The sequence below is a fragment of the Tachypleus tridentatus genome, chromosome 9, assembly GCF_004210375.1.
Source record: "Tachypleus tridentatus isolate NWPU-2018 chromosome 9, ASM421037v1, whole genome shotgun sequence".
In the NCBI taxonomy this organism is placed as follows: Eukaryota; Metazoa; Arthropoda; class Merostomata; order Xiphosura; family Limulidae; genus Tachypleus; species Tachypleus tridentatus.
Genome location: NC_134833.1, coordinates 51,788,030 through 51,800,761, shown reverse-complemented (window position 1 = coordinate 51,800,761; position 12,732 = coordinate 51,788,030). Strand labels below are relative to the sequence as shown.

The 12,732-nt window shown below is 34.6% G+C and overlaps 1 protein-coding gene across 1 annotated transcript in view; it reads left to right on the top strand.

Annotated features, from left to right (window-relative positions):
- Positions 1-12,732, top strand: part of LOC143225248 (cell adhesion molecule Dscam1-like) — a 234,562-nt gene that overhangs the window by 90,552 nt on the left and 131,278 nt on the right. The window contains exons 8-11 of the mRNA XM_076454314.1: positions 4,260-4,532; positions 4,857-5,264; positions 5,998-6,159; positions 6,856-7,134. Of these exons, the coding sequence (XP_076310429.1) occupies positions 4,260-4,532; positions 4,857-5,264; positions 5,998-6,159; positions 6,856-7,134 (1,122 nt within the window). The remainder of the gene's footprint in view (positions 1-4,259; positions 4,533-4,856; positions 5,265-5,997; positions 6,160-6,855; positions 7,135-12,732) is intronic.

The window sequence follows — 12,732 nt, the reverse complement described above, 5'->3', positions numbered from 1 at the left end:
TAATAAATTCATAATAATGCTTTATTAATACAAGAAGGTAAAAACACGTTGTTTATATAGCACGAAGCTATAGAGACAGGTTCAGTCAGTATTCAGGTGTCAGTCTTGGTTGCTTCCAATAATTGGGTGACTATCATTTAAGTAACTGATAAAGGTATTGCAGTGGGGACCATAAAAAACTAAAATTTACTGACATACGTTAAAGAATAGGACATCATTTAGCATGTTAATAATTTTGTACAAGTACCAAAGAACATTATCTTTTTCTATAGTGTAAATATTTAAGAGCAAATACTTTGGAAATTGTAAATAAGAAGAGCTTCATGACTTTGTTTGGAGGTTTAGAGATCAAAATACACGTGTAGCTCTTTTTGTGGTGCTCCTTTGGACTAGTGGAAACCAATTATTTAATATGGCCCAAGTATTTAAGGAAGATCATGAAGGATATAATTTAAGTAACAGGTGGACTTTATTGAACTTGTGGGACAGTTTTGGTGGTAAATCATATGACAGATAATGGCTCCATATAAGCAAGTTCAGTACCAAGGAGGAGGAGGAGATACTTGATAGGTATTTAGGTTAATTTATAATTTCGTTCCCCAAAGGTGAACGAACAATAACCAGGGGCGGTCAGAAACTATTGTTTCTCTTCACCCCACATGTTAAATTAGTCAACTGGTCACGAAGATAATTAGCTGAATTTGTGTGGCACGTTGATTGTTAATCAAGAGCGATGGTCACTAATGACCTTGAAGTTGTCAGTTTTATGTATCTAATTGAGGAGCGTTAGGAAACAGCTGAGAAGTGGGCCGACGAGCCGGAGAGAAAACGCAGAACCAAGTGGAAAAGGTTCAGCACAACATTCACAAGCGTCGGAAGAATTAAGTGGTGTAAATATTGTCGAAGTGAAGGGAGCAGAGAGATGCAAACACAGACAAAATTAAGACTTGGATTAACTAGACTTTAAACACTTAAAATTTTGGTACTAAAGTGACGGACCTCTTTTCAGAACTGGGATCTATAGATCCTATGAAACGGAACTTTTGCTGTGGGGGGAAACGGGAGTACCCCGAGAAAACCTACTTTCACGACCAGGGCGCCGAATAAAGGCCCTGACCGTGCCTGGAAGAAGAGCTGTAAAGAAAGAAAAATACGATGATTAGTTACAATAGATATACAGTAGCACTTACAACATCAAAGAGATGTGCAATGATACTAATAAACACAGATTTCAACTAGAATGCGTTTAAAACAAAGAAAACGAATGATCTAAAGGACATGGCGGATCATCTGTGATGCATAGGTCTGATTTTAGCTTGGGCGAAGGTGGAGACATGAGGAAATTCTTGTTCCTAGGCAGAGTGTTTCTAAACTGGATTCCTTTCTGTGCTAACTTGGTGGATGCTCTCGTGAATCTCATGTCTTCTGGATACTGGGTTTCTTGATGAATCATGACTGTGTTTGTTTGAGAAACAGCGTCTGCTGTTTGGGCATTGTCGGTCGAAGCAGAGGCTTCACAAGTTTTAGTCTCTTCGGTGGTGGTTTGGGTGCTCTGGGATATTTTGTTACCGAAATCTGCCTGGGTACACTTGTCAGATGATTGATTAATGGGTTGCCGGAGGGTCGATGGGCGGAGTGGATATTCTGTTCGGTTGCAAGACAGGATCAGGTTGCTTGGGTGTCCTTGGTTTGGTTGGGTGGCGTCGGGTGCGTTCGGCACTAAAATGAAAGATGTGATAGTAGCAGCCATTCCGTAGAATGGTATCGGCAATATGTTTACTGGGTGTTACAATTTTTATGAGTTGGTGGCTTGCTGGGAGGATTTTGAGTATATCCGGTGCACGGCGTATATCACGGACTTGGTTTGGTTTAGTTTTCGACGGTGCATTTTATTTCACTTGGTTGAATGGAGTGGTGTCCTCCTCTCAGGAAAACAGAGAACAGGTTAGTAGGGCTCTTGGTGGGTGCACATCTGATTTTAATAGGGGTATTCCATGGCTCACAAAAGTAGGATAAGTCTTCAGGCGTTGTTTGGCTGGAGGAGAGTTTCCCCCTCGGCGTAGAATTCGCGTTCTGGGAGGGTCTAAGGAGGTGCCGGGCCTAGCCTGCACAATAAACGCGGCAATTTGAAGAGGCGAAAGGTGAGGCGGTAGGCCGGCGGGTCAGTAGCAAGATGTTCAGGGAATCTCTTAAAGATTTCATTGAAGACAATTTAAGCTTAAGTAGTGGTAAGGAAGCTTGGAAAATTGTAAATAAACTTATTAATTGGGTAGTTAGAGATATACTGAAACTGGTTAAACTGCGTCGGCTCTTGGTCACCTGATGAAACAAGAATGAAAAAGTGTATAACAAGATTAGCATTGTTAGTAGTAAGAATATGTATGCAATACTTATGGGAAACTTTAATTTTAAACAAGTCGAGTAGGAATAGGTTGTAATTTGTTTAGAATAATGTAGTAAAGGAGATAGACTTCAGCACCAAATGGTCAGAGAGCCAAAGGAGAAGGATAATTATTGTATAACTAGATCTTATAACTTGCTACATGTTGTAATGAAAATAAATGAGACATTATCTTTAGTGAACAGGGATATGATAATGAATTTATCAGGTGGTGTGTGACAGATTTAGAGAAGTTTATTTAAAAAGTCAAATTTAATTTAGCATAAGAATATACTTGAAAAGAAAAAAAGCAGAAAATAGCAAATCTTATTTGGTTAACAAAAACTTATAGGAGAAACATCAAGCATAATGACATGAGATTAAGGGATTTACATTTACAAAAGAGTGAATAAGTTACAGAACTACAGAAAAACTTCAGGATGTCCCATAATGTTAAAACTAACACAAAGTTTTTTTTTCAGTATGTTACAGGCCAGCACAATGCTAAACTTTTTAATAATTTTCATTGTGTTTTCTCAAAAGCAGTATTCCCTTTCATGGATATTCCATTGAAAATATTGGGATTAACCTGGCTTCCATAATCTATTGAAATTAGATATCCTAAAAGCAAGTCAACAGTAAGTCACTGAGGGGGAATCTTTCCTTATTAATTTGCTAATTTTTATGAGGATTTTAAATATTATTTGGGTGGATGAAATGGTATCAAATCATTTTTGAAAGATTCTAACAAAATATTATATAAAAAAAAGAATCAAATTACTTCAGTTAGAGTTGGGGAAAGATGAGTAAATTGAATTTTAGTGAAGTTGGTTGAGAGAATGCATAAATTTGTTATTAATGTAGTCCAGTCAGACTGAACATTTATTACTATTAAAAAAGGTTCAGATGAGGCCTACTAGAATGGTCTTAAGGTTGTGTGTGTTGTCTTATTTGGATAAGTTAGTATGTTTTCTTTTGATAAAAGAAGAGCAATGGGTAATTGCTGTTGTGTGGCTAAATGAGATGAAGAACTGAATGGTGGCCAATGACACTTTTTCTTCATCTATCCAATGTAGAGGTTTTTCTCATAGTGAAAACAAACCATATTTATACCAATAATATGTTTGAAGAGGTAGCCTTATTTAAGTAAAATATTTACAGGGAATTTACAGGAAAAAGGCCTCAAGTTTCACTATGCTCTATTTGAAACACAATAAGAAGAGAGGAGAAAACTCTGATTTTTGTACAAGACAAACTAGGCTTTGGTAAATTAGGATACTTCTGTTTTTTTTTAACATGGTGACTAGCTTATAGAATGAGTTGTTGTCAGGAGTAGTAGAGACCAACACTTAACAAGAGTTTAAAAAGAAAATCGGGAATTTCTCTCAAAATACAGAATAAGTTCAAAGTTTTAATTTTCTCAAAACATGTTGGATGTATAGAGATGCCTTGAAAGACCAAGTAGTCAATTTTTATCTATAGGTAACATCTTAGAGGAAAAATTTAAAATGAGTTTAATATTGAATTACTTTTAATAATAAAAACATAATCCCATCCATTTCTTTGCAATTTATTTTGTGTTCGTGGTTAATTTTTCCTGGTAAATATTTCAGAAGGAAGAGGTGCATCTAAATTTAGAGTGCCAGTTAATAGGCACTAGAACATCCACACACAAATACAAACAGCTTAAGTATAAAAATCAAATTAGGTTTAACCCATCATATTCACATAACAGTCTACAACAGATTAAAAGGATTTGACAGTATACAGTGCAATAATAGAAAACTATTAAATTTATAACTCCTATCAACTAGAAATTTTATGAAAAAAAAATAATCTGTATGTACGTTAACAAATCTTAAACCTTTGATTTTTTCAGACCATCTTTCCACACAAGTGCAGCCACAAGAACAAACTGTTGATGTAGGAAAAATAGCCACTTTCAACTGCTCATTTTCTGGCTACCCTGTGAATCTTGTTACATGGTACAAAGATGGAGAGCTATTATCATTGGAAAATGTTAGAATACAAACATTAACAAACTTTTCTATGTCATTAAATCCTGTACAGAGAGAAGATAAAGGCATGTATCAATGTGTTGTGTCCAATGACCAGGATTCTGCTCAAGGAACTGCTCTGCTTATGCTAGGTGGTAAGTTATTTGTTTTAATTGGTATATCAATCATGTTTTAGTTACGATTGAATAATATTGTGTTACAATGTAGTTAGTGATGCTTCTGCTGATATTATGTATTGAAAAGTAGTTCTTATTATCAGTAATAACTTAGCTTGTTCTCCAGTGATTTTCAAATCCAGAACACTTCACATCTGTTCACCAATCATATTTCTAGGTATGTCTTCCTGAAAATCATTGTCTCAGTATACTACTCCTATTTTGAAAATATTATTTTCTCTTTTATTTTTAACAATTAACGTCACATATTCATAATTGAAGTATCATATTTCATGTTTTCAGATGCTGAGCCTACTTTTCATTTTGTGTTTTCGAAGCAAACATTTCAACCAAAGTCATTCCATTCTTTAAAATGTGCTGCTTCTGGCAACCCAACCCCTCAAATAGCATGGACACTAGATGACAAACCTCTTCGAGAAAGTCAAAATCTCCATGTAAGTGAATATATCTCACACCCCAATTTAGTAGTCAGCTATGTGAACATAACATCTGTGGCAGTAGAAGATGGCGGGGAGTATGAGTGCCGAGCAACAAACTCAGTGGGCAGTGTTGCTCATGCAGCTAGAATGGATGTTTATGGCCCACCTTTTATCCGTCCAATGAGAGATGTGTCAGCTGTTGCAGGGGAGAATCTTTATCTTCATTGTCTTGCAGCTGGATATCCAATAAACTCAATTAAATGGTACAAAGGTAAGATGTTAAAATGTTTCAGTGTTCAGTTTATTGTATAAACCCTACTTACTTCAGACTAGTCACTAAAACCTAATTCAGTTGGGAGCAGCCCAAAAAACATTTTCAGTTTACCAACTTTATATATCACTCACTATCTATGAGGTCTGTAATTTACATCATGTTGAGTAATTTTACAGTTTTTTTTTCCTGTTACATAATTTTTGTAATGTAGTGACCCAAGAAACTTTTAAGAATTAATTGTTTGTTACTGTACACACTCTTGTTTAATATTTGTTGTTGTTGCTGCTGCTGTCATTTTGTCATTCATCATTAAACTTTGATTCCCATTAAACGAATCTTTTGATATCTTTATATAGTTTTCATAACCTGCTATAGTAATCATTATAGATGAATATCTTGACTGCAAAACATTTAGGCTTGTGTGTCTTCAGTTTGACAATATTTGTGATTCTAGTAATATCTTTTATTTTCCAAATTACATCAGTTGAATGATTTAGATATTACTTTGCTCAAGAGTAAGATCTTTTTGTCAAAAACTAGTCAGCATGGTTTTCACTTTTTTTAATTTTACAAGTATTTTTTATGAGTTTATTTTAGTTTTAATGTAATATTAGAAGTTTCAGTTTTGTTTTTTGTAATGCAACTAAATGTTGTGTTTTTGAGTCTATTTTTACATAATGAAATAATTTATCCAAAGCTGTGTATAACTGTTACATTTCATACTTTGTAGGGCATATCCAGCTGCCTGTTAATCTTCGCCAAGAAGTGTTTAGTAATGGGACTTTGATGATTCATAATGTTAGCCGTGAGATGGATGACAGTGTATATACTTGTCATGTGACAAATGACCAGGGTCAGAGTGATAGAGAAACTGTTCGAGTTAATGTTATTGGTTTGTACATTATATCTGTGTAATTAGTTTTATGGTTATATCTTTAGTCTAAATACCTGCTTCGTTTTTCAATGGTATTAAGGATTATTTTATCATAGAAGATACATTTAATTTTTATGGCATATGGGCAAAATCCTAGATCTCATCTTAAACAGTAAAATTTAGAACTTGTCAGCATATGTGAGTTTGGTATTATTTTCTTCAAAAATACTTCCACACTATATAACCTATGTGTTCTCATTTAAATCATGTTTGGTATAAACTTTATTATTGACTCAAAACTTTATGCATACAGACATTATACATGGTATGGAAATAAGTCATGTTATAAATAATGTTGCACAATATCTGTAAGTAAGTACATTATTATATATTATAATAAAAGGTGATAATGAACAACATTTTGTATCAGTGACAAAATGAATTACGTGCTTACTTTAACTATAGTTAAAGAGTTCTTTTAATTTTACAAGTAAGAAAACACAAGTGTTTTTATCCCTTCTGAGATACTTAATTCATTTGTAATCAAGAACACCATATAAATGTATTACCTCTAGGTATCATAATTTTATACATATATATTTGCTGTGTTGAAATGCAATAAAAATAATTATACATTTCTTAATGATATGCTGATGCAACGTTTGTGATATTTATAAGCTCAGATCACTAAGTTACCATGTTTTTGTATTCCAGTTCGCCCTGTAATTTACCCCTTTTCCTTTCCGAAAAGTATTCAGGAAGGAATGAGAGCAAGACTTGTATGCACAGTAATCAAGGGGGATCCACCATTTACTATTCAATGGTATAAGGATGGACATCCTTTGATACAGGAATTGAATGGAAAACAACATGATGTTTTCTCAAGTGATTTGACTTTTGCTAATATTCAAACTCAACACAATGGAAACTATACTTGTACAGTTAGCAACACAGTAGCATCAGCCAGTCACAGTGCTGTGTTATCAGTCAAGGGTGAGTTTACCATGGGTCTGAGAATGCCATTTCTGTTTGAGTGAAATTGATGTGCAAACTCTTACATATTCCTTTACAAGAAATTGAACATACTTTCCCTTATATGCAAAGAACCTAGAATTTAAATTTTAGTGCATAAAATGTGGTGAGATATCTTAACAAATGTATATAATAGGCACAACTGTAATGTATTTACCTTTATGTATTTAGAAAAATATTCACTTATTTTAATCTAATGTAATATATTAGGACAACATGGGACTTATTGGTCTATCTTCACTGTTCCATACTCAAATCTAAATCAACTTAAAAAACAAATAAACCTAAAAGCCAGTCCTTATCATTCATGTGCTTATCAAGTTTTTCTTAAACTTATTTAAATTTACTGTGTATACAACATCTCAAGGTAACCAATTTCAAAGGCTAACCACCTTGTTAGAGAAATAAAACTGTCTCAACTGAAGATAACTTCTACACTGCCAAAATTTATACTTATATCCCCTAGCCCTAGTATTCTCACTGTTAAATATGAAAAAAGATGATGTATCAACACTATAAATTCTCCTTAAAACCATAAACACCTCAATCAGATCCACCTGACTCTTCATATATTCAAGAGAAAACAATTTGAAAGACTTCAGCCCCTCCTTCTATGACAATCCTTCCACTCCAGACAACATATTACTTACCCTTATCTGAATTCTTTCCAACAATTCAATGTGAGGAGCCCAAGACTAAACATAGTATCCTAAATGTGACTTAACAAGTTACTTTTACAATGAGATTATAACCTCTTTAGACTTGTAATCAATATTTCTGTGTATACAACCTTAAATCCTATTTACCCTACCACTAGCAACAACACACTGCTTGGATAGCTTTAGATACTGATCAACTATTATACCAAGATCCCTTTCTCTAATGACATTGTTAAGGTTATTCCCATCCAAGTTATAATTCAAAGTATGATAATCAGCATGCATTATCTAGCATTTATTTATAATTAAAACTCATCTGCTATTTATTTGCCCAATTTCATTAAATGATCTAAATCCTTTTGTAAAGCAGTAGCATCCTCTTCACAGCTAGCAAGACCTTGATATCATCAGCAACTTTAAGTAAGTTATTGAACATTTCTTCATCTTGCCATTGATGTAAACTAAATAAGCAAAGGTCTTACTGCTAGCCTTGAAATATCACATTTTTGACATTAATCCAATTTGACTGAACTCTATTTGTAACAACCCTCTGCTTTCTTTCATCCAGCCACTCTTCTATCCAATTTGCTAGCTCATCCCCCACACCTGTAGATACACTAAACTAAACTAAACTAACGTGGCAGGGGTTCAGTTTAGAGAGAGAGAAATCAGAAGAGTTCTCTCTCCAACTGGGGTGTTCAGGAACTTTGTAGTTCCTCTTCGTCCCCTTTCGTGGATTGTTATTAGGATTAAGTGGTGGTTTTTTTTATTATTATTTTAATAAATTAATTATCGTTATTATTCTTGACTTTTTGGGTGGAGAATGTCTCACTAAATGTTCTTTTTGGGTGGAGGCAAAGGCAGCAGTGGAAAGAAAGGCCGGGTCCTGTCCCGAAATGAAAAAGTTGGGGAGATGTGAACATGAATTTAATTCATTCAAATTCAGATCAAACCAAACAGCCCGATTCTGGGTCTGGCAAAAAGGTTGCCTAGGCTGGGATCTAGAAATCCAATGCCTGAAGAATTTGATGTGGGGGGAAACGGGAGTGCCCCGAGAAAACCCACTTTCACACGACAGGCGCCGAAAGTTTTGCCTGTCATGTGCCCTGTACCTGAAAAAAAGGAATTCATGTTAATAACATAGATTTTATTTATTTAGATTCTTTGTTGAGTGGATTGTGATTCTTGAAATATGTTGTAAGGTGATATGAATACACATGTAGATACAATTTTGTTGAAAGCCTTTTATATAGCACCTTGTTAAATGATTTCTGAAAATACAGAAACACCAAATCTGTACCCTTACTCTCATCTACATAAGCAGTAACCTCTTTAAAGAATGTCAAAAGATTTGTAAGGCAAGATTTTCCCTTACGGAAACCATATTGACTATCCAATAAAATTTTAAACTTTGTTAAAAGACTTTCTGAAGCATCTTTTAATAGACTTTCCAAAACTTTTTACACAACTTATGTAAGACTAATGGGTCTCTTAATAACTGGAACAAGTTTTATCACCTACCTTCAAAAGAGGAGTTACATTAGCTAATTTCCAATGCTTTGGTACCTGCTCACTATTCAAGGTCTTACATATTCGCTGCAGATGTCTCTTCAGCACTGTTACTACATTTGTAATGTTTTCTTTCACATTATTTTAGAGTTTTTGTGAGGCTTAAGGTTATAGGTTATTTTCTTTATTTTAAGAGAAAAAACTGGAGACATTTTTTTGAATATGAATACTTACGTTCATGGCTTAGATACAGAGTTATCTGATGCCCTTCCTCTACAACCTCATGTTGTTGGGGAAGGCCACCTTCCACAAGGGGCATACAGTTCTTTACAAGCAGAATGATAGAATCTTATATGTAGTCTTTTTTATCTCCTGTTTGCTCTGAGGCTGAGTTTGTTTGAGATCAAAGACAAACTAGTGATAATTTAGATTATTTTTCCAGTACTCTCCTTTGCTCAGATAGTCATTGATGAATCTTAGATGGACATCAAGCCCCTTGCGCCCTTTTTACAACTAGTATGCCATGTTTGTAATATTTTGAGTATTTATCTGGTGGCTTATGAATCTTCACCTTCTTTATTGGGAGAAACTCCAGGAATTCCAGACTCAGTCACAGTCAACCTTCTCCTCTACTCCTTCATGTTATGAAACAGGTGGTTTTTTTCAAACACTGTTGTCTTCATCTTCACCAGCACACACAGTACTATCTCTTTTGGGAATTTGGGCATCTTTGAAATCTCTCCTTTCTTTGTTCAAGCCAACATGAGGGCCCTTCACTTGTCATTACTGGACCAGTGGAGCATTTGGACAGTTGCACTGGATTGTCCAGTGACATTGTCAGATTTCATTTTTCTAATTCTATATCTCAACTAATGGTTGAACAGGAACAACCAAACTGTAGTTGACCCTCCACCACCTATGGATACATCTGTTCACTCATGCTTCTCTTCAAGACTGAGGTACTTGTATAGATAATATAAAATTCAAGGAACTTTATACATCAAAGGAAGCTTCTCTCTAGATCAGTCCCTCAGACATTTAGGAGTTCAACGAACTATGACTCAGGGTCTGGAATTGTTGTGAGGAAAGGTGGTAATCCTTACAGTAGTGTCATTCTTTTCAAAGCAAGGGGGCACTCACTCCACATCTCATTGTTTTTGAACAGTGGATCATCTCTTTTAGGAATACAAACTTCAGATTATTCTCCTTGCTAGTCATGTTTCAGGAGTAATTAATCTAGTGGTTGACCAGTTATCTCATCTTAACAGAGCTCTTTCTATGGGATGGATGCTTCTTCATCAAGTTTTTCATTGAATCTGCTGTTTTCTTAGAATACCAGAGATTAAGGCTTTCCCACACACTGGAATGCTCAACTTCCATCCTTCTGGTTTCTAGTACCTTGCCCTCTGGCTTTGGAAATAGAAACTCTCAGCCAGAATTGAATTTGTCTGTATGCATTCCCTCCAATTTGCCTGCTCTCCACAGAAGGGACACTAATCTGTTCCATATCCTGTTAAGTCCTTCTAGTGGCACTATATTGGCCAGATAAGCCCTGGTTTTCACTCCTCCTGTAGCTTCAAGAGTGTCAATCTCTTTCTCATTCTCCATGGCTATCTTTCTTATGTTAGCCTCAGTCAGACATTTCTTCATTTAACAGTTAGCATTATTCGACATCATGTCGGGCTTTTATTCAGTCCATCACACACCATCAGAGATTGATATCTTGAGTGGTGTATTTATTAACACATTCCATTTGGCATTCTTGCTTGGAAGATTTTCAAAGGAAATTATTCACTTATCATTAGTGGTCTCTCAAACATGAGTGTAACCTCTTGTTTCATGTCTCATTTGTCGTTTTTCAATACAAAGAAAAGTTTTTGAGTCCCAAGTTTTGTCATAAATTTTCAAATCATTTCATTTTATCCATCCTCATTGCACTTTCAGATTTTTAACTGGGGGGATCACAGTTGTACTCTATGCATTATCATGTTCACCTTTTGAATTTTTTGGGTCATGTTCATTATCTTATCTTTCACTTAATACATATTTTCTTCTGTTATTGATCAGAGCAGTGGAAGATTACTTACATTTGCATTCCATTTTTACAGAACATTTTACCATTCCAACTATGTTTTGTTGTATCCAGACAAAGTTTTTTCTACCTAAAATTTCAACAGCTAGGGAAGGCTTTCTCTCCTACTTATCTTTCCACTATTTTCCATTTATATGACCTTGAAGGTTTGGATCATTTTTTATGTTGCCCTGATCCAGCTCTCTGATGTTATGCCTTGTGCTTTAAAACATTTTGGAGATCATGCCACAGAGATTCTTTGATATTCCTCTCATGAAGTTCAACATATATCGATAATCCTGACAGCTTGGTTGCATCATCCCCTGGAAACTGTACAGGCTGGTATACGAACCACACTAACAGCTTTATATCACACTATTTACATGATTTATAAAATGGCATTTGAAACTATGGTCTTTAAAGAAATAAATATTGTTAACAATAAAGTATCTCTTTCTTTTCATAAATGAAAAATTTCTAGAATTAAGTGACCCAGTACGTAATTTAGGAAACATAGCCTATCCATTTGATATTTCAGCTCCTTTTCTGAGTATTATTACTAACTATACGACCTTTAAATCTAGATATTTTATGACAGAAATGTAACACTGCAGTCAAACAGTCGAAAAACATGAATAAGTGAGAATGATTATATAAAAACAAAATTTCTGCCTGCAAGGTTTTTGTTATCCACTAAACAACCATATGCACATATTCAACGATAAAAATCATATTATACCTTACTGACCAAAACTCAGAATATTTTGTTGAGTAAGCATGAATAATAAAGTATGATTTTATAGAAGCTCATTTTGTTTACTAGAATATTGCTTCTGATAAAGCTTTGTACTGTCTGTTTTGGTTTGAGTTTTAGTAAATGCTCCTGATGAAGCTGTAAGGTGAATTGTTGAGTGTATAACAAATAATATTTTGGTATTGTAAAAACATTTATTTTGAATATTAATACATCTTCTATACATCAATATGATCTACAGAAATTAGATAATGTGGGATCCTAATTACAAATGGGAGAGGAGGTAAATATGTTTTGGAAGTTAAATTGAAAATATACGTCCAGTTTATTCACGTTATTCAGCCCTTCCTCCCCACTAAGAGACTGGGATTGAGCATTCTTGAAAAAGTGATAACATTATCTGAATGAGGTGCTTATATACAGGGTACTAGGATAAAGGGCACATTGATGTAGATGGAGAGGATCACAAGATAAATGTCACCAAAGGCAATTGAGTGGAGTATAGAAGACTGGAGCAAGTGAGAAAAAATCAATCCAATGCTTAGATGTGCAAAGAAATAAACCAT